Here is a 23,390-nt window from a genome sequence, read left to right on the forward strand (position 1 = left end):
TCCGATTTTTTTTCCGAAATCCATTAGATAATATACAGTGGGCTCTTTTTTACAGATTTTAAAATGTAATGATAAATGAAAATTGAAAAACTTTGTGTATGTCCACAGTATGCATTATCGTACGACGCGTTTCACCTTCGCTATCATCAGGTACAACATCAGGTATCTAACATCAGGTACCTGATCATACCGAAGGTGATTCGCTGAAACGCATCGTATGAAAATAAATACTGTGGACATGCACAAAGTTTTTCACTTTTCACTTGTCATTGCAATATGTTTCACAACATCTAGCCGAACACCGTTGAATACATTTAAAAAGGTATTTCAACCGGTACGCTTATAACGAGTTTGAATTATAGGGGGTACGACGTACAGATCCAATCACAGCACTGTAAACTCGTACCATACCTTATTTTTCAGCGATATTGTGAAATTGGTGATAGTTTTCCGGGTTTACACCGCGTTGATTCATGTTTTTGCGGACGACAGTTTCGGGCGCGTTCCAGCTCCCGTCTTCGGGTCCAAATGATCTGCAGAGCTGCGATACTTATATATACATAGCTAGTCAGGCGGCCGTTGATTTGAATTGCATTGCAGGAAGAAGATTAGCGATTTTTTTACGGCCGCCTGACTAGCTATATATATATCAATCAACTCACCGCGGAAGCCTCCGTAATTATGATATTGTGAAATATCTTGTTTTCGAAAATGTGTTTAACGCTAATCTTATGTGACTGTTGATAATTATTACGCCCAACATAGCAAATTATTACGCCTTACGCGTAAACCGAGTAAAACGTTACATTTTATTCTATGATGTTTAAGTGCATTAAATAATTAAGGTTGGACGAAAGTGTGCGAATATAATTGTCTGAGAAAATTTATTTTTGAGCAAAATAAAACGAGAGTTTTGCGCGAGTACCAAAAATACGAATGCGCCGTATCTCCCATTTCCAGCAAAATGGTTTCATTAATTTGTAATAGCAAATTTTCGTCAGCAGCTAATAATGTTATATCCTAAAATATCCATAGTATTGAATTAAATGTCAAAAAGGCTGGATACACAATAGAAACCGTTTTCATAGTAACTGCAAAGTGTTTCCAAGAACGTTTGCGTTTCCATAACTCAGTAACTAAGGAGTCGCGACCCCATGTTCATGTCTATGGGACAAAAAATGCTAAAACTTGTCTCCCCTATCACTTACTGAGGTATTTGGGATTCCTCCTGAAATGCCATACATAATTTGCCTGAGGAAAATGGTCAAGCAAGGATACAAATTTGAGTTCTTCTTTCTCTATGGAGAATTTCGAGATACATATTATTGTGATTGTCGATAAATTTATACACCTTTAGAGAAAAGTGATTTCACGGCCTTATGGATTTTCATTTGAAGAAGTTTACCTCGAAATAACATACAATGTGAAATATCATAGACTGTTAAATTCAAGGGAATTTTTTAATGGTTATCACGTTTTTAAAAATCTTGGTCGTCAAATGATGAGTATAAGTGCAGAAAATGTATTTTCATCTTGAAATGATCCCTGATTTACGTGCAACAATGAAAAGATTAAAGACTCGGATAGGACTGATTATTTAGTTTTACTGAGATTTTATAATAATTTCCACGCAATATCATGAAAGTTTAAGTAGTCAGTGGCGCAGCGAGGGGGAATTTTGGGGGATAAACCACCCCCCCCCCCCCCCCAGAGCTCATGGAAATTTTTTAGTTTAATCCATTTTACTTAATTGGATTGATATTACTAATAGAATAGTGTAAAGATTAATAAAATATCCCTCTTAAAGTCGTAAAACTCACCATTTTGAACCACTTATCTTAAAATTCTGCATTTATTAATCTCGCACCTGCCGCTTATCCTGGTGGGTATTCCATACCCCCACACACCGCGGTATTAGTTACACCTAAACTCCCCCCCCCCCCAGCCTTAATTCCTAGCTGCGCCTCTGTAAGTAGTTACTGAAGATAAAATGTTTCCATGGAATTCGTGCTGTCTCTTCAGTGAGATCTTAAGTACGGGAAATTGAGGATTGGCTTCCAATGCTGACAGAAATACTGAGATATCATTGATATATTCGAGTAAATAGCCTTATGAAGATCTGACTGCTTTCATTTGTACGCTCATTTTATTAAGGTCAATTATAATCAATAATAATTGAGAATTATCTCAGTTTAAAAACTTTATGGAAAATTCATGATTAAATGTTCTGCTGCTTGCTTACTATATTTCTCACCCGATTCAAAAGTGGGCATGCTACTGTTTCCTTTTAGCATAGTTATATCACAAAGTAAATAAGAACGCATGTGATCAAAATTAATTATGAAATTCATGAAATTGTTTTAGCGGCATAAAAGTACTGATTCCTCTCAAGAAGTGATGGAGAGTCTGGTCACAAAAAGGAGTTAACATAGTTCTATTAAGCGCGGTAGTTTCCATGTAATTCAGCAATGAGGTGTAAATGATGTAATGAGAAAATTTTCTTTCATGGGGGAACCCAAATTAAAGCCCGAAACTTAGAATATTCAGGATTATATAATTCACCCATATTAGGTACATATGACAGTAATTAGACGTAGTAATAGTTCCTAGCTCACACCAGGAGGAATGTGGACAGCGATCAAAACTCTTACCTTGAAATTCGTGGGTGAGAGAAAAAGTCAAATGGTAATAAATAACCGTTTCTCATAATTTTTGTCATTTTGTTTAGAGATATCAGAGAATTTCAAAATAACGATTTCCTTTGAACGTTGCACCAAATAGCAGATTACATTGGATGAATTAAGTGTACAAAAATCGACAGAAAAATGACCGCAGGAACAATCGCCGGTAAAAATGCTGACAGAATCCATTGATAAAAAGTATTCAGTCAATAACATACGGAGATACTGAGATTGAGTAGGTTTGCATCATTGTTCATCATCAGCACGACTGATTGCAATCGATAAAATACTTTTAATCCCTCGCAAAATAGCTCAAGTTATTTATTCCAAAACGTAGGTATTCCATGAAATCTACCTTAATCGGTGGAATACTTTAACAAAAAAATCTCAATCATTTAATTATACGCAATAAACGTGTCCTTGGTCGAGGTAGAAACCTTAATAGTTTTGAACATTTAACTCCCATAAATAGCGGAAATCATACCTATTCGCAAAACATCAATAAAAATAGTGGTTTGAATAAATCGACAGCAAGTATCATCCTTCAAATAGAAACTCGTTAGTGGTGAAATATAGTCTATTGACTTTTCCATAATCGGAATATCTATATATGTTATTACAATAGTCCACGGCTCTCGGTAGTTCGAAATCGGAAAATGCCGGACAAAACTCCAAAGTAGCTTTTTTTTAAAGATAGGGAGTTTAAACCTAGATTAAATACTCAAATATGATTGTCAGTTATGGACTTATATACCATTTTACATAAACTTGATTCGTTTCTGCGGTACATTTGCTCAAACATTACCAATTTTTCAAAAACGCGCGCGATCATGCACATGTAAGAAAAAATACTCGATAATATGTCTTTCCTTGGAGGCTTATAAATCCTAAAATGCATGCACCTCTGAATTAGTTTATGAAAAAGGAGCTCAGAGAAAATTACAAAACATTTTCTACAGCATGAGCTATTTTTCCTTTGGATTTTATTTAAAGAGATTTTAGCGTGATAATATAGAAGGAATTCGTAAGCAAATTGAAATATTCCCAAGAAAATTAAACGCAAAAAGGGAGAGAAGAGACATTATTATCGCTTCCAACGGGTTACAAATTATTTCATCGTGAGCAGCTTTCGATTTATTTTGGACTATGGGCTGCATTCCCCCGAAAATGCCAGCAGCACGACGAATTAGGCTGATAAAAATTATTAAAATGCCACGAACGTGAGTTATTCGAGAAGTGTTTTTTTTATTGTTGGTCATGTTTCCTTGGGAAATCTGCACTTTCGATGCAGATAGCTCGAATATTCGCCACGTGGAACACGATACAGGTTCCTGGAGTCAGTTTATACTGCAACGCGCCTCACTCCAAGTCAATTATCCATTTCTCCGTTACAGAGGAAATCATTGCGTTCATTGGAGGGGGGAAATGCGGAAATTGCAGGGATGAGGATAGGAAATTCAGCATTCAGTCTCGTCAGCTTGCCCGTCACTTAACGGCTTTCACTCGTGCGCGGAAGCTGCATCGAGGAGTCTGTACGCTCCCACATCAAATTCTCATGCATGATTTGTTAAGGCATGAGGTCCAAAAAATTAACTATTCACGTAATTTTTACGTTTGATGTGATTGAGGAAGTGGCAGTAATTGCCCATAGCTGAAAGGGTTGTGCAAGGATGCTGCAGAATTCACCCAGGATTCTATGCTCCGACACTATTTTTTTACAACGAATGGTTCGCTGAGGTATGTGATTCACAAAAGATGTAATTCACTGATTCTCGAGTTACTTGAACTGAATTGATAGCGCATCTTGATAAATTGTTTGAAAAAAAGATACGTTAAAAAAGTTAGTTTCAAAGTCATCCTGATTTTAGATGCATTTAAGAAGGAAAAAAATGGTCATTTTACTAACCTATTCAACTTTATTTTTTGCAACGTCTTGACAGCGTTATTTCATCCTGACACAATACATTATTGCAACACCTATGCAATCTTTAATGAATAATATTCATGTCTATGCCGTTTCCAAAGAAAATTTTTATGTTATACTAATTTACGTTTCCTCCTCTCATTCTCTCCTCATTCCTTTGATATTTGATGCCAGCATGCCTGAACCACTGCATGGCCTTCTCCTGTACCTCTTTAAAACAATATTCCTTCAGAAAAGGCTTACAGCGGAAAGCATATGAAATGAAATTAAAGTAGCCTACTCGTCCAAAATGAATGAATTATTTGTCCATATTAGGTGACTTAGTTTGTTGCACCAGACGGTGTCGTAAATGGTAGGATACAACCCGCAGTACATGTTCTCCTAATTTTGCCATTTCCGCAGTAAACTACCCAAATAATGGTATTTTTCAGTTGTTTATATCTAAATATAATGAAAAATATGCATATTAATTTACACCAGAAACTATCGAAGCTAGTCATAAAAAATATGGAGGTCTCTTAAAGTTAAGAAATGCTTCTCATACATTTCGGTTTCTTAAAATTAGTTACCTCCCCATTCCTTTAGCTTATTTCGTCAATTTTTTGGCCATAAAGTATGGTATTTTTTGGTCATATGTATGACCCGACTGCGGTTTTGCAGCTGCAGCATACTACAGTACTATGCTGCAGAAACAGAAAAATTGATTTCGTGTACCTTCCTACCTGGTTGGATTCTATGAATGAGCAATATAGATAGGAAGTCATTTAATGGATGAAATACGTAATTTTAATTGATATATATTGGTCCGAATGTAAATTTTAAGCAATAATCTTATTATTATTTTCTTTTTCTCTCTTGCTATCTTGCAAGGCTTGTTCACAGTGAACCGACTGGGTCAAGTTCAACTATGTTTTGCTATTAGTTCAGTTATTATTCTATTGAAAGGAACCCTCGGACAATGTGACAGGTGTCCAGGATGACTGATTTTTCTATTTCTGGTAGAGTTTTCTCCAAATTTAGCCTCTTTAGCTGGTGTAAGACTTTGCACTGTGTGATTCCTGTGGTTGTTATCATTATTAAGTCGGTTTGGTGTCAAGCCAAAGTCAGTTTGATGTAGGGCCGACATCAGTTGGCATGTCAGCTGTAGCCTGGCTAAACGTTATCAATTTGACGATGGACCGACTTTGGCTCTCAACGTTGGACCAACCTGTAGACAACCTATGTTGCCGTCGTATCGACATTGGACCGACATAGGAATGCTACCTGGATATATTTCCTTGTTTCAACCATATATTAGAAGCCTCTTTATCTATGTGTGGTATGTTTAATTGATGAGGATGGTGCCCATGAAGTTCTTCACTTTTCCATTGATGGATTAGTTGTTCTTTAGTTTGAATCAGGATGTCTAGTTCAGGGTTGTTTAGATATAGTGGTGTGTAGTGAGTGTCTGTTTTACATACTATGTATTTCAAAAAGTTTACATTTGACTCCTTTGCAATAGAATTATTGTCTTAGATCAGCAATTTGCTCATAGTGAAGCTGTACAGCATCAAGAATACCAAGTCTTCATTCATATGTGGGAAGTATTACTCTTTCTGTAGAGCTCTTTGGGTGGTGTAAATTGTGTTTTGTAAGAAGGGTTCTCACAATTCTGTTTAATTCATTAAGATTGGTCGAAGTCCATTTGATAATTCCATAGGTATAGAGAAGGATTGGTATTGCGAAAGTATTGATGGCTTTTATTTTATTCCGCCTGTGGAGTTCCGTTTTCAGGATATTTTCTATTCTGCTGCTAAGTTGTTTCTTTATGTTGTTTTTCAGCTGTGTATGGGGTATGCCTATTATTTGAGCAATGCAACCAAAATATCTAGTTATGTACTCCCATCAAAAAGAAAATTAAAATTTTGTTTGCATTTTCCAAAATATATTAATGCTCAATCAAATCTAGTAAGGGTCAATATTCCATCTTATTGAGTAGGACCAATCACATGCTTTATTATTTAATGGATAGAGTTTGAAGATGGAGGGAGCATGAGGTTATAAACCGCCTCAAAATGTAAGGCATTATGTGAACTTTTTCCAAACGAATCAAATTCCTCAACTTTTATCTTCTCCAAGGGAGCCTTTTTCTCCTCCTCTGCCCCCAAAATATTAATTGCGCCTAATTTTGGCTGTAGGGATTCTCGGCCAGTGGAAGTCAACCTGACATTGTGTCCCTGAAACCTAATAGAGAAAACAAAGAGCAATAATCAACCCTCACAGTAATTTCACTATCACATGCAGGAAAGGAAACTGTATTAGTCACAATTGATTGCAATTGGATATCTATCATTGCTGCTGCTGCTAAACATACTGTTGTAAGAGAGCTATTGGTTTAACTGTTGGTGGCAAAATCCCTTAACTTGTGTATGAAAAATAGACTTGAGTGATTAAGGTTTTAGGTAAGCTTTAATTTATACATATAAGCATAATTTTATGTTTTATTACAGTTATTTTTTTATATTTTGCAGCTTTAATACTGAAGAGGAACTAAAATCATAAAAATGGCTGACGATACGTTCAGCCCAATCCAGAGGTTCATGGCTGGCTTTGGGGATGCAGATGAACAAGGCGGCCGGAAGGTGTTGATCACTGGAGCAACTGGATTCCTTGGGATGGCTCTTGTGGAGAAACTTCTCCGAACCTGCCCTGGAATTGGCACAATTTATCTTTTAGTTCGAGCCAAGAAAGGAAAAGAACCAAAAACGCGAGCAGATGAACTTTCAAAAAATTTGGTGAGAAATAATTTTTAAACTTCATCAATCTCAGGGAATTGCAACTGAAATGATTTTTTTTAGTCCATAGTTGTCCTGAAGTCTTTACAGAATTTTTGCCAATATTTTCACTCCTGCAAGTGTGCTGTTTTGCAGTGCAGCATTGTGTTTCATGAAGGATATTTTCTGTACACCTAAACAGGGGTTGATTAATTTTTTAAAACTGTGTATGTACTTTCTGACGAGTACTCAATGCAATAAAGAATTCCTCAATGAATAATAGGATGTCCCACGTGTTGTTATATTCTATAGTTTAAATAATTTAATCAATGTTACTGACTGGAATTTAATTTTTCTTAAAATTATTGTTCCTTCTTACCATCTCAATTGCTATTATATACTCCATTTTTGCTACAACCCAAATATATATCAAAAATCAATCGATAAGATATGCTTATTTTGCTTTTTGTGAAATATGGACTGAAATTTTTAAGTGTGTATTTCAACTAAAAACTTCATTGCATATGTTCACTGTTGATCGGTGACATCTTAAGATGGTAAATATTATGTATTTTTGATTTAGTTCTCCCTGGGAAATTTCAAACCAAAATCCCAGTGCCAAAAAATATTTAACATACTAGCTGTCCAAATGGTGTTTTTTCAGCCTTTCTGCTCAGAATTAGATTACTGCTGAGCCATCACAATGCCATTTGATGAGCATTATCACAATGGTATGCTCATAGCTTCTTACCATTTCCAATGGCTGGTGTATTCCTCAGATTTTTTTTATTTTGAAAAAACTTCACAAATTTATGTCATTGCATTCATTTCCATTTCTCAATCAGTAGATAACATGAGAAATAACAGTATTGAAAAAATATTTCACTCTTAATGATCTTCTTTAAACTTCAGGTGTTTGAAAGGCTGCATGAGGAGTGTCCTGGAATATTTGAAAGTAAAGTACGAGCTGTATATGGTGATGTTGGTGTGGATAATCTAGGACTCTCAGACACTGATAAAGAAATTCTCTGTCGAGAAGTTAGTATTGTCTTCCATTCGGCTGCAACGCTGGATTTTGAATCTGGCTTAAAACCAACTGTTGACGTGAATCTCCTGGGGACAAGGAGAGTGATTGAGGTGTGCAAGAGTATGCCTAAACTAAAGGTAAGCTTTTCATTAAATATTTACCAGAAATGCATAATAACTGATGAAATATTGCCAAAATAATAAAATTCCCAATAAAAGATAAGAGTGTATCTTTTCTCTTTGATATCATTGTCATCTTATAGTTATCCATGGAAAAAGTCATAGGACATTCCTTCCTCATAAAATAATCTTTCACTTCTGTGGGAACATTAAACCTGGTTTTTCTAGTGATAGCTTGCATTGCCTTTGTGATTGCGTCAAGATTCTATCACCCTCCATCCCTACCCCTATCCAGGAGTTGTCGCCAGGCTTAAATAATGATGGCTTCTCTCTCCCCTTTTCCTTCCAATCCACCCCTCTCCTGAGGTAACTGGAAGTCTTCAGAACTTGGTCCCAGATCTCATAGTTGTTTCCACCCTGGGCTCTCAACCGATATTTTCTTAGAGTATGTATGAATTTGTAAAAAGTAACCAGTAGTCATGAGCATTTGCACCAAGAGAGATGGGTGGAGGGAAACCAGGCATTTTTATGACCAAAGTCATAATAAGTGATGCTTAGGAGACCATGAAATAACACATACAGCAGGAACTACGCCAACAGGTTCATTTTTCGTTAACTTTATTTTATTGTCTTTGATGGCAAATTTAAAAAATAATGGACCCATATTTTTCCATGCCTTCATCTATAACCTACTTCTGTAGCCATTACTGGAAAAAAAATTGATGGTCTTAACCATTTCTCAGATAATTCAATAACGTTACATATATTTCTTGCCAAGCTTGTCACTCCTTTGCCCCTGCTCCTCAGCCTTATGCATCAACCTAACATTGATCGTTTTTGTTAACATTCTTGAGAGCAAAGCTTTGTATTGGTGAGTGGTTTTCACTGAACAATTTAATGAATCAGAACTCCAATGATGTTATCAAATAATGAGAAGTGGGCGGAAACAACTGCAAATGTATTTCCATTTAAAACTTACGAGAAGTAGGCGATAGGAGGAATATTTATTTATGTCGATTTCTTTTATCTTTGCTCTTTGTTTTCCATTGTCTTTTAACAAATTGGGATTTTGGGTGAGAATGACTCCATCCATGTACAGTTTTATCCCGACACACAAGACCACATCAATTGTTAAGGTCTTTTTAGTGCCCCAACACCAGCATAATAATGCCTTTGGTCCAGTATTATTTTGTCCCCTAAGTTTTTCAGCTTCATATGCCCAATTTTTCCCCCTGCCTGAAAGATGCTCATGTGTAAAATGACAAATATCAAATGGCAATAATTATATAGCAAAGATTGTGGTTGCTTGACTCGGCCAGAAATTGAAATTCATTCCCTCTATTAAATTTCTCTTGCTGGTTTTCCATTGAAGTGTATTAGGGGGTAAATCTGAAATGATTTTACTATTTAAGCATTTGTGCAATTTTTGGTGAGGAATGCAGTACACTTATCCAAAAAATGAAAGAAAGAGTAGTTGTTAATGCCCTCATTAGATGTAGCAAATTTTTGCATTCAAATAAACTCCCTCTAATGTTTTTGAGTGGGCATAATGAGTAGGTTTTCTTGTTATTTAAGACTATTAAAAAGCAGAAGACTCATGATTTTAAATGCCTTTTTTGATAGATTAGCTGCAGCAAAGGCATTCCTTCCTTAATCTTTGATTCACATACCAGCACTTTCTAAAGTAACTTGAATGTGAAAATTAAAACTCAATGGAAAATAAAACTTGAAATCTTGAATAAAATTGATGATTTTTAGTGGTGGTTACTCATGTTTTGTTGTTCATTTGCAGGTTTTAGTCCATGTCTCTAGTGCATTTGTTAATTGTATTAGAAAGAGTGCTGAGGAGAAATTGTACCCTGTGGGACAAACTGCTGAGAAGTTAATTGGTCTATCACAATCCATGCCTGTGGAAGCTTTTGAGAAACTTGCTCCCACGTAAGTGCATTTATATATTAATATTTGGATTAAATGGGCATTAAATATTATAACTGTTATTCTATTTCTTTAGTTTTGATTGCATTTCTATCATTTCTCTTCAACCCTATCCTTAATTGTTGATATTTTAGATCAGTTGGATGAGTATTCTCTTACTATGCATTGACCATGGCAATAAAATAATTCTTGGAATATTTTATCAAATCCTATCTTAAAAATGCTCAAGTTCAACTTTAAATTAATAGGCTTGTATCACTTAGAATTGAGATATGCCTTGTTTTAGAATTTATACTTTCCTGCGATATGTAAACAGCTGAGGCCATGAGTGGCTGATATCTACACTGGAATTATAACTGGAATGTAATTGTGAGGAAAAAAATTATTCAAAATGACTGAATAAGATAGAAAGGATCAGGAACACAAGGACACAAAACACAAAATGGACAGCAATTATCTTGATGTAAGACACCAAAAATCAAGGGCTGAGGGTAATAATAATAATAAAAAACTTTATTGGCTCTAGGAATCCTTTCCTTTGGAGCCTAAATTAATACATAATCATAAACACTCAGGCTGAGAAGGTTAACATAAAAAAAAAGAAGAAATCATGAAACACTCAACCAACCAACTCAAACAACAAGGGTACATATATGTATTTGTGGACAGTCCTCCTCCCTCCCTAGTTTTTTCCTAGTACATCAATTACCCATGATGCATCTGCTCAGGAGACCACTAGCCCAGGAGTGATTACCCTCTGACACTCGATATTTCAATTTACATAGTTGCAATTCATACCGTCTGTCACTGAATCGTGTAAAAGAAAACAAATATAACTCATTCTCCTTTTGCAAAAGGACAAAATTTTACAATACATACATAAATTTACAGAGAGATCCAAAGCATGAAAGCTTATTATCAGTAATGTCATTGTGGTGAAGAAAAGATACAGGTGCATGGTCAGAGTGACCTCTGGGACTTCAGTCCTGTAGAATGAGTGCTGACTGTTCCTTCGGTAAAGACCAATGAAGTCTGTTGATTTTTGCCTCAGAAAATCTAAATTAATACAAAGTCCATTTAATTATATGTATGGGTTTCCAATATATATTTGCGAACTGACAAAAAATTACCAATCTAGCCAACCTGTATACCAAACAAACACCCACGGAAATAAATTTCTGGCTACAGCATGCTACTAGAGCCTGATCATTTTATCAAACATTTGTATGAATATTAGTTCATTCATTCTCATTTTTCTTTCAGGCTGATGGGAGACCACCCCAACACTTATACATTAACAAAAGCTTTGGCAGAGTATGAAGTAGATGCAGCATCTTCCCTCTTCCCTTGCGTTATCGTCCGCCCATCCATGAGTAAGTGTTATCCCATCGTGCTCATATTTTAAAATGATCACTTGAAAGGAATTTAATTTTGAGGAATGACTGCATAAACATTTTAACTGTTTAGTAAGGCTAATCAGTTAATTTTCCTGTTATACCAGAAATTTAAAAAATGTGATTTTTTTTTACTTGCTGACAGAAGTGAAACCTTCACGATGAATTCACGGCATAATTCAAGTCAGTGGTGTAACAAGGAATATGCTTTGAGAGGGGTGGTGGGGCCTGGAGGGACGACCCGCCCCAAGGCAGCAGGGGCAAGGGAAAATTTTTGAAAAATGGCGAGCCTGAAAATAGATTTCATATCATTTTGATCAATGATCTTTAACTTTAACACGTTGCGTACCGGGGTATTTAAATTCCTAGGAACGCCAATTCTGGGCAGAGGTGTTGAGATTGGAAATATGTGCCTATTAGGGCGTAATGCCTTTGGTTTAAACATGGTTAAAAAGCTAATGTTTAGAATATAACTTTACCCAATCAAACGTTATGATGCATCAATTCATTATGAATAAAGAACAACTGAAAACGTACTAACAAATACGTATTGTACGCTTTAAAATTGTTTAGATTGACGTGCCTAAATGATGAGAATCTTCGTCATCCGTCCGGAATGTTCGGGAAAAAAATGACGAGAATTCTCGCCATCCATACGCAACGTGTTAAGTAGATGCAGTTATTATATGCCAAAACAAGACAAAAATTTTTAAATGTATTTTTATTCCTCAGAGGCTTTGGTGGGGGTCTATCCCACTCATCCCCCTCATAGATATATCACTGATTTCAGTAATGCCCATGTATTAGCCAGCAGTGTACCTTACAGTGACACTTATGGAGTCACCCTTAAGTGTCTTTACATTGAAAAAATTTGCAGGGGATATATCATTTGCCTTTGTCTTAATGGGCCAAGTAAAATCATTCTGACTGGTCCAGTGATTCAAAGGTCTATTGGTCAGTCTCTTGTCCATGAGTAGTATACATATCAATGGCAATTGATTGGATTGATTGATTAAATGGATTGATTTATCTCACATCATTGCTGTTTTTCTGTGATTTGTGTCATGATTTTCTGAGTATCATTTTCAGTGGTGTTATGTATTAAATATTCAGGGGCAGAAAAAACTGAGGAAATGCACTCCCTCATAACTTATGGAACAATTGAAAAGGTGATTTTTAAAGTTGCCCTCCGATGTAAGCATTTATTTTGCCAGCAAAAAACCTGTTTAAATTTAATGGATGATTATCTAAAAGCCACTCCTCTGTGCATATCAGACCTTATATTGGAGTTAATATTTTGACATTATTATTTTGTGTCATATCAATTTGAATCTGTGAAGTTGATTATCTTTTCGCCATTCTTTTGTTTTGTTCAAGAACTCTCTCTCTGTTCGTTACATGTACAATGCCATGTAACTCGATTTGTGATTGAAACAACATGAGCTATTTTTTAATTAAAAGCTGTTTACAATGAAATGTGGCGAGTTGTTTTCTGATACCTTAGATGCATTCTCAACTAAGAGGAATCGCATACGGCCAAGGTGCTGGGTAACTAACCCAGATAGCACAATGTGAGAGATTTATCAGTTTATTATGAATTTCTTACAGAAGAAAATGATAAGCAGCTTATCGTAAGCTAAGGGGCTTATATTAGGCAAGGGTAGGATTTAGGGAAGAATAGGTACGGAATGCCATCAAATATCCTCGGACAATGTAAGTCGCTTCTGTTGGAGTGGCAAAGGTGGCTAGCAGCGTACTACACATGCTACGCTGCACAGGCCAACATGAATTTAAAGCCATCCGGTGAAATTCAGCGAGTCTTTATTCGAGCTTAACAACTGATAACAGATTTTTCCGTAAATAGAAAAAAATTAACAACAGCAAGCGACTGGCTGGTAAAGATAGAAAGCATAATACAAGTACTTTATCCTTGTGGCGGGAAGAAAAAAATAATACCTGGGAGAACTGAACTTATGACCTTTTGTATCCGCTGCCTTACACGCTATCTACTACACCATGATATCCGATGAGTGGACAAGGTGTAGTAACCATTTTAAATTCCAATGATATAGAAAAACTTAGCTGGTGCGTGAATGAAAAAACTGAAATTATTCAAGGGCCACACAATCTAACATTTATGAATTTTAATTAATGGTCTGATAACCTGATGAATACAATACATCTATTAGAGATTCCTTGCAGTATTATATATTATTCTACGCCACTATTCTTGTGAAATTATGTGTTTTCCTTACGAATGTCGTTTCGCTATCATTTCATAAATGTGAATGATTTACCTAAGTATTAAAAGAAAATAGAGATGTCACTTTTCCACAGGTTTATTTACAGTACAACGCATTTCAACCACTAGGTCATTATAAAGTACAATACGTACCTACTCTTGAAACGCATTGTACTTTAAATAAACCTGTGGAAAGGTGCCATCTCTATTTTCTTTTAATACTTATAGGATGTCATTCCACTACATTTCACCTGCTTCTGTTAATAATGTGAATGATTTTTAACTATGGCTGTATGATGTTATTTATTAATATAGAAGCGCCAAGAATACATACATTATTCTTATACGTAAATGCCTTAATTAATAAGTACTCTGAAATGATGGGATAATTACAGCATCTACGAAAGTGCTGAAAGTTTGGCATCCATTATACCATTACTCTGGATGTTTGTCAGCCTGGCTGTAAGAAACCCATAACAAGCTTACTTGATAAGCACCTTCCTAATTTCTTCCTTTCACCTTATCTCAATGACTTATAATGTGCTTGCTGGGACTGAGTCACCCCTCTTAAGCAATGACTTTAATTCAGTCCTGATCATGTCACAGATATTCTGTATATCACTTACTCAATTCTCTACCTCATTAGAAACCTGCTTACTTCACATTACAAAGTTTTCAGTTAATAAAATATTATTCAGGGGATTAAAACAATAATTTCCTGACTCTCTAGTACACCCATGTAGATTGAGATTAAAACTCAACTAAAATTTCAATTATTTTATACTCAGTCACTGGAGCATGGAAGGATCCTAAACCAGGCTGGATTTCATCAATGAATGGTCCTGCCGGGTTTCTGACAGGTGCTGCCAAAGGAATATTACGACGTCTTCCATTGGATCATAATCTTGTGACAGATTACATTCCAGTTGATGCTGTAGTTAGTGAAATGATAGTTGCTGCATGGCATACTGCTACAACAAAGTAAGTTTAATTTATCACTGATTGAATTGAGGGAACATTCCTTACACACCTAGCCAGCACAAAAGTTAATTTAGAAAGAAATTATTTGATCAGTCAAATGGGCAATTCCTCTTAAAATACACAGCTTTTATTAATTTTGGTCATTCTTCTTTCAACAAGTACGCATATCCTTATGAATGAAGTTTTATTTTTGTAATTATTCCTCTTTTACCAAGTGGTTATATTTCCTTATATAGATGTCGTATTTGTATATTTATTAACTTTCCATCGTTCAATAAACAGGTATTCTTCAATATTAATTTCAATTGTTTTCATTATGGTGTAATAATTCCTTAAACACGTTAAGTAAAAGTAGAAGTACATGAGTACCAACAGAGGGGATGAATAAATGTTTCAACTCAAAAGCCACAGATGGCTCTGACATTTTATTGGGAGGTTTTACCTGGAACCTTGCCGAATTTCACCACCAATTTACCCAAATTTCACAAGTTACATTTATAGATGGGTTACCTGTTTGCACATAGGTCTACCATCTTTTACCATAGTTCTATGTGTGTAAAAAAGTAAAAATGGGGTAATATATATTTTGTGCTTGCTGGGACAGAGATCATCCAGTGACCACACCAGTGGCGCAGCCAGGAGGGGGTCCAGGGGGTCCCGACCCCCCCGAAATATAAAACAAAATTATTTTCCTTCATTAAAGGAAACAAAACATTGAAAGATCATGAACCTTCAATTGATGAAATCATGATCTTTCAATTATGAAAAGTGTTAAAATTAGTTCAAAACCAACTACTTACTAAGCACCCTGTTTTTTGGTTTTGAATCCCCCCCCGAACAAAATTCCTGGCTATGCTACTTGACCACACTGAGAGTTTAGGGAAATATGTACATATATCTATTTTTATCTATTACCATACTACCAAAAATAGCCCTTTAAATTGGCCATTGCATCAGGGTTTTGTAGCAATCTAAGATCTAAATGTACACAAATATCTAAGCCCTAAATGGAGGCAATAGCCTTGAGTAAGACTCAATCTACTCCTCCTTTAGTTTGGAAGGTCTCTGTGGAAGGTCTTTTAGTCTACCACTACAGAGTTTGGCAAAATGTCTCACAAGCTAGCAAGGCTGGGAATCAAACAAAATAAGAACAAGAAAACAAACATGAGGCGACCTTCACAATTAAAATTTGAGCACTACATTAAAGTCAATAAGCTAAGGAGACAGTTTTATATTGTTCCCCACCTCCTAGTTTAGTATACATGTTGGTCAGTTCTTACAGTGCATTTTAATGAGTTATAATTCCTTCAATTCCTTTGTTTCTCCATCACACATCAATTTTATTATTCCCAAAAATCCTCTCTACTATAGTTCTACCAAGTTCCTAAAAAGTTGAGTTGCCAAAAGTTATACATGTGCTCCACTCTAAAATTATTTTGTTCCTTTTCAGGCCTAAATCAACAGCAATTTATCACTGCACCACCAGTACACAAAATCCTTTCAGATGGGCTAGCATAGAAGCAAGAGTTGGCTATTATTTGCACCTTTATCCATTGAAATCAGCAGTGTGGTACCCATATTTGAAGTTTCTGCCATCACTTCTGCTATTTCAAATATCTTCCATCTTCGTGCACTTTCTTCCAGCCATCTTTTTAGATGCCTTAACAAAATTATTTGGAGGACGTCCTATGTAAGATTTTTCTATTTAATATTTCAATTAAATTTATGCATGAATTATGAAAACTTAAGTAACTATGCAGTACTCGATAGCAATATAGCAATAGCCATTCCTATCTTCTTTATTTGCCTGGTATTATAAGTGGTTAGATATTTTTGGTTTTATGTATTAATTTCTTAATTAAAATACCTCTATTGTAAAGATATTAATTATTGGTGCTCTCCATTACCTTGTTGTTTATTTGTAAAACAATTCAGTAAATGAATTAATAAGTAACTACTCTTGGCCCTGCACAATGTTAATTCAGTGGTATTGACCGACATTTCAGGAATCGACTAGTATTCCATTTTCAAGGCATATAGCTTTTTGAATGTCAAAATTCACACTGAACTGAAGTGAACTTTTGACAAGTACATGCAACAATAAGGCTCAGGTGTTGTCGGTTTGGTTGATGTTGATTACAGGTGTCCAAGTATTGCTTAGATGAAAGCAACTATCACGATTGAAATTTTTACCTTGTGTATAGCCCAAGAGGAATACTTAAATATTATTCACCTGGAAAAATTGAAATCATTTAATAAAGTCATACCTATATTATATTATTTTTAATGACTTTTGTTATTTTTCAGACTGATCAAACTTCACTCTCGAGTTAATGCTTCTCTGGGCCGTCTAAAATTTTTCATATTCAATGAATGGTTCTTTGACAACAGTAATACAATAAGACTTGTGAATGAATTGTCACCAGTGGATAGAAAGCTCTTTGGAGAGATGAATATAGGGAAGCTCATCTGGGAAACATACTTTGATAACTTTGTGTACGGAGTCCGAAGGTACAACAATAAGGAAGGGCCTGAAACTCTCAAAGCTGGAAGACGGCATGACAGAAGGTTTGTTGGTTGCATCTGTTTACAATAATTAATGATCCTTCAAAAGTTTTTTCTACTGTTATGATCATTTTCAACATACATTTATCCCTTTTGTGTAGCAGTTGTGATGCTCTCTGAAGAGTAGTAATCAAGCAAATCACACACCTTACATCAAACTCATACTACATATCCATGAAAGTGTCATGAAGACAATACATAGCAAGTAGTGAAGTTTCAGGGTTTCAAATACCCCTGTACCCTGTTGGGCGGTACCATCTTAGGAGCAACCCTTTTAATGAAAACCCCTCAATAAGAATTTCCCTCTCCTAGTATAAATCTCCCAAAAAAAGTTTTTAAAGTATGGCCTTACAATAATACATATTTCATCCACAGCAATAGTTCATTATTCATTGGTTTAATTCATATAACACACTTTTATCCCTAAAATTTCAGACAATGCCTAATAATATGGATAAATAATATGCCTACACTCATTCAATACAATTTTTATATTGAATGAATGTAGGCATGACCACTGGTGTCAAAATCTGCAGAACTGTTATTTTAACGAAATACCTACCTTTGTGCCTATGTATAATAAGGCAGCATTAAATATCTTTGCTTATATGTACAACTGATATATATGTATTAATATAATGGAGGATGTCTATTTGTCTGTTTACTATGCATTTTCATATGGCTGCATGGAGTGCTACCAAAGTTATTATTACATTAGGTGCCTCTCATGCTCCCAAAGCCAGTAGTGCTACTTCTGGTTGTGTCCGACACGTATTTTGCATCATTTCCTCATTAGCATTTGTTACCTCATGTCATACAAATTATGTGCTTGGGCATCCTGCCGAGAAGGCACAAAATCTTGACACCCTCAAAGAGAAAACCTTTTTGCTGGGGTACGTGTGCACATGACGATCTTGGTCTATGCATGTACAGATACACATACTCATACATAGGTACATCGATTTGTGGAGCAGGGTACCAGCTGATCCCACGTGTAGTGTACGGAAATCATTTTTTCCGTTGTTTGCTATTACATATGAGGGGGTAAGAAGCCAAGGGGAACAAGTGATATTTATTCTAAACAGAGTTAGGTACTGAAATAAGCTACATAAGTGAAAGTACTGAAATGTAGTTACTGAAATTAGCTGACTTCTCAATATTACAACCTCCTGTCCAGGTGCACTCCATGCATACTCTGCAATTGCTGGGATATAATGTATTTCTCTTTGGTGGTCCTAAGTTTTCCTTTAGCCGGGGCTTGGAACAATGACATCTTTGGCCTATGTAGGATTGGCTACAGCTCCATGTAAACTCCCTTAACTCATTAAAAGCCTGGAAAGCATGATCACGTCAAGTATAGAAATGAATTTATTGCTCTTGTTGACCAGAAATAATGCAAATAGGTATGTAATTGATATTTTTTCATTTCAGGCTCTTCATCATTCATGTCCTCTTCTTAATCGGAATCCATGTGCTGGTCTGGTGGTTGGCGTCAAAGTTAGCAGGCACAAATATGATGGCAATAGCATGGGTTGTCCCATGTTTCTATCTTCTTTTTTCATTTTTGTGAATTTTTACTTCTGTGATAACTTTTCAGAGGCATCAGCATTTCTCACCTTTATAATCTATTCTTGAGGGAATGTCTCGAGACATTCCCTCGAATGATCGCTTCATCATAATGGAGTTGCATGCCCATTTCATCAAGAAGATGTCAGTCATCGTTAACTAAGGCATGCTTCAATGTTAATAGTAGATATAGCTGAAACTACCTAAATTTCTGGAATTGAATGAAATGTTTAATTTGACCATGAAAATCAGCAGTTGTACCTAAGTGGGATCTGGTGTACATAACACCGCTAAGATTCTTATATAATTCAAATGGAATGCATATAATTATTAAGTTCCTATTCCATGAAAGTCAAATTGCCATAGGGACAGCTACCTGCTGATTCATAAATACAAATAACCTTTATTGTTTGGACTTGGAAATTTTGTGAGGACAAGGCCATTTGAAGTGAATGGCATGAGATATGGAGATCATATAATCAGCACAATATAATGCTAAGAAATTGCAGAAGTTCTCAAGATATGCCGTCCACAATATTCTTGTTGATAAGGTTTTATATATTTGCATATGAATGCAAGTTTAGTTAGAACATTGTTTGTATTTATTAATATTGTGATTGGTGGAGATATTTTTCTATGAATAGTATAAATCTATGTTACAATGTTGTCACAGCATTTAATTGCTTTTCAAGTGTATGTTGTCCCTCACCTATGCGCTATCCTTGTCACTTCAATGGTGCCTAGCAGTCATCATTCATGAATGATTACATCATTTACCTGTACAAAAATTCACAAAGTTAATGGGATATCAAAGACTTAAAGGAGAGGGAGCAAACCATCCGCATTTTGATTACCTTGATCAGTGGTGCAGCGAGGGGGGGTTTTGGGGGATAAACCTCCCCCCCCCCACAGAGCTCAGAGAAATTTTTAAGTTTCATCGATTTTACTTATTTGGATCAGTATTACTTATAGAATAGTGTTAGGATTAATCAAACATCCCTCAGAAAGCCGTAAAACTTGCCATTTTGAACCATTATGTATTCTTATAATTTTTCTGGAGAATTCCCGCAACTTCTGCTACCCTGGTGGGTATGCAATACCCCCACACGCGTAAGTATTAGTTGCGCCTAAAACCCCCCCTTAGCCTAAATTCTTAGCTGCACCCCTGATCTTGAAATTGCATAAAAAATATATTTCAAGATGTGTTTTGTAATGGGTTCATGAAACTTTTGCTCTAACCTTCAAATCTTGACCATTAAAGGAAGAAAGTATGAGAGATTGTGTGGCTTGGTGTTTGAGTGGAAAATTTATATTCATGTGTGTGCATTTTACTACAAGGTGGAATTTGGGTGACTTTGATATTGTTTGATTTCTTCCTGTTTGAAGTTTTAGCACAATGTATCATTCATTTCATTTCTGTAGCTGCAATGGAACAGGAAGTCTATTTACGTTTGCATTTGCATAGGAGTTCATGGTATGATGGTTTATACCATTTTTGTGATATTAATTGTTTTCATATTGATCCTGATGATTATTTTTACATATGATAAAAAAATTAAGAATTTACCAACATTCTTTTTATAATAATTTCTAGGGAAATATAAAAGTAGCCTTTGGATTATCTTTAGTGAATTTGTGTTAGGCATAAAGACTGGATAAATATCCACCAAAATAAATGTAACTCCATAGAAAGATTGAATGGTTTGCTATGGCCCAAAGAAATCTAAAATCTGCATGTACCTAATTCAAGATCTATCGCCATTTTTACTCCTGAATGCCATAGATATTTACTTGGAGTATCTAAATACATCTGCATAAATTTCTATCAATATTTGGAGTTCTGCTATCAGTTGAATCCTATTATAGCACCAATTTTTTTGCTATGCAATTAGTATTCATCACGAACTATTTTGATTATCTTTTACTTTGATTGAGAATTGCATTTGGTGCACTAATTCAGTGATACAACTAAAGTATTGATTGGATAGTTGAGAGTAAAGTTTCTCCAGAATACGACTCAGGATAAGGAATTTCACACTTTCTAGGCAGGGGAGCCAGTTCCTTTCGCTGGACCTCCTCATTCTGCAAGGATTTTTTATTTGGGGGTGTCCGTTGGGTTCAACTGGGCTTCAAACCGAGGACCCCCACAAAGGAGATTCGTTTCAATAATTCATAAGTTGTGCTATTTTTTTCATGTCATATACCAGTATGCATAGCTATCATAGGTCAAAAAATAGTACACATCGATGACAGACATTGTTTCATTTTCACGATGAAGGACTACAGAGATGAATAGTATGAAAATGACAGCTTTATTTTCTTGATTGAAGCTTTTGCGGGTCATTAGAGCTGTAGATGATGCTTTTTTAGGTGTGCCCTACCAGTGGCGCAGCGAGGGGGGGGGTTTTTGGGGGATAAAACCCCCCCAGGGCTCAGAGAAATATTTTAGTTTAATCCATTTTACTTAATTGGATTGATATTACTAATAGAATAGTGTAAGGATGAATAAAATAACCCTCAGAAAGCCTTAAAACTCACCATTTTTAACCATTTATCTTTAAAATTACGCATTCATTAATCTCGCACTTACCGCTTATCCTGGTGGGTATACCATACCCCCACACACACCGGTATTAAGGTCTGTTCACTTTATCTTTGCGGGTGAGCTGGTGTGGCTTAACCGAATTGGGGTGAGAGGAGGGAAAGTTTATCTACACGTGACTTTTTCCCTCTTCCAATCAGCAGACAGTAGGCGTGGCCTAGCACTTCGGAATTTCATTCGCTCTCAGACCTCCGTCGTGTCAACTTCGTGAATCTGCTAGCTGTGTTGCCAAATCTTGCGCGTTCTCTTGGTGCTCTTCGATTCTTCCATTTAAATCCAACGTATAACTTACTGTTCCTTATTCTTCCACTTCAATCCTTTTCCATCGCCTTTCCAGAAAATTTTTATTTACCTTTTGCTTTCCCATCAGCACCGACTCCCTCCCTCCACCTATTCCCTGTCAGTACTTTTCCGATCCCTTTATTACCAAACCCTAACCCTTTTCCTCAACTCCGTATATACTTTTGGGTATTAAAACCTATATAGTTTTGTATACCTCTGATTTAAAAGAGTATCATCCGAGCGTGTTTATTGAAGGCTTCGAAAAAGACTCCGAAAATTAAGACACTGACGGGAGGGAAGACGAGGAGGTTGATTTATTAGCCACACCACTCCAGCAATAAGTTACAAAATAAATTATTGAATAAAACACCCGTCGTGCTACTCTTCTCCATTCTTTTTGCATCCTCATCCTCACGAATTCCCTTGCAATCCCCGTTTATCAGAATGTTACGCTTATGTATGCCTTTCACCAGCGGTCTCGCATTTAGCGGACAATATCCTGGCTTCTGAGATGGGATTATCCTCTATTCCCTCTAAATATGTAGCTATACATTGTATCCATTGTTTCGCCGCCGGGCCCAAAATATCTGTGGCCACGTATGAGTCACACCTTTTCAGCAGGACTCTAGGGCGCCTGTGTACATTTGGCACGTTAAGGTCGCTCCTGCTCTCTCTCTCTTGGTACTACCCCTTTCCCTTCAGCAAGGCCCCTCCCCCTTCAGCGAGGCCCTCCGATAGTGTCCGGGATCTCACGGAAGCTGACCCGCAGAGATAAAATGAAGAGATAATAGTTGCACCTAAACACCCCCCAGCCTTAATTCCTAGCTGAGCCCCTGTGCCTTACATAATTATTCAGTTTGTTGCCCGCTGTTTCATGTCCGTTGATAGTCACTTTTTCTTAAAATAGTGTTTCGCGGAGGGTATTCATAAGGTTTGATGGAGGGTAGATTGAAAGGGGAAGGTTTTGTCATTTACTTTCGTAAAACTTCAGAGAAGAGAGTCTAGCTTAAAAATCAGCCCACCATGGCGTCATGCTCTGAAGTTATACAAAAATAAAATGACAACTCCTTCACTCCCTCCCCTCATAACCTCCTTCCCTCTATGAACCCTTATAAATAGGTACCCTCCATGGGAAAACTATCCCTATTGTCTAAGAAAAAATTGCCAGCAACTGCCATGAAGCGTTGGGCAGCAATCCAAAGAAGTAGATATGGCACACCCAAAAAAACACCATCAACAGCCTTACTTTGTAAATAGAAAAGAACAAGTCTTTTGAAAGGACAGCATTCTCCAATGTTAATATTTTCAACACAAATGAG

At 36.1% G+C, this 23,390-nt stretch overlaps 1 protein-coding gene across 1 annotated transcript in view; it reads left to right on the top strand.

The window, feature by feature from the left end:
* LOC124153781 (putative fatty acyl-CoA reductase CG8306) overlaps positions 1-19,853 on the top strand; it is a 42,097-nt gene extending 22,244 nt beyond the window's left edge. The window contains exons 2-9 of the mRNA XM_046527137.1: positions 7,116-7,379; positions 8,271-8,522; positions 10,297-10,442; positions 11,703-11,812; positions 14,864-15,056; positions 16,507-16,746; positions 17,364-17,624; positions 19,053-19,853. Coding sequence (XP_046383093.1) covers positions 7,149-7,379; positions 8,271-8,522; positions 10,297-10,442; positions 11,703-11,812; positions 14,864-15,056; positions 16,507-16,746; positions 17,364-17,624; positions 19,053-19,191 — 1,572 coding nt within the window. The 5' untranslated portion in view covers positions 7,116-7,148 and the 3' untranslated portion in view covers positions 19,192-19,853. The remainder of the gene's footprint in view (positions 1-7,115; positions 7,380-8,270; positions 8,523-10,296; positions 10,443-11,702; positions 11,813-14,863; positions 15,057-16,506; positions 16,747-17,363; positions 17,625-19,052) is intronic.
* Positions 19,854-23,390: the final 3,537 nt, after the last annotated feature.

This window comes from Ischnura elegans, chromosome 2 (assembly GCF_921293095.1).
Source record: "Ischnura elegans chromosome 2, ioIscEleg1.1, whole genome shotgun sequence".
NCBI classification, from domain to species: Eukaryota; Metazoa; Arthropoda; class Insecta; order Odonata; family Coenagrionidae; genus Ischnura; species Ischnura elegans.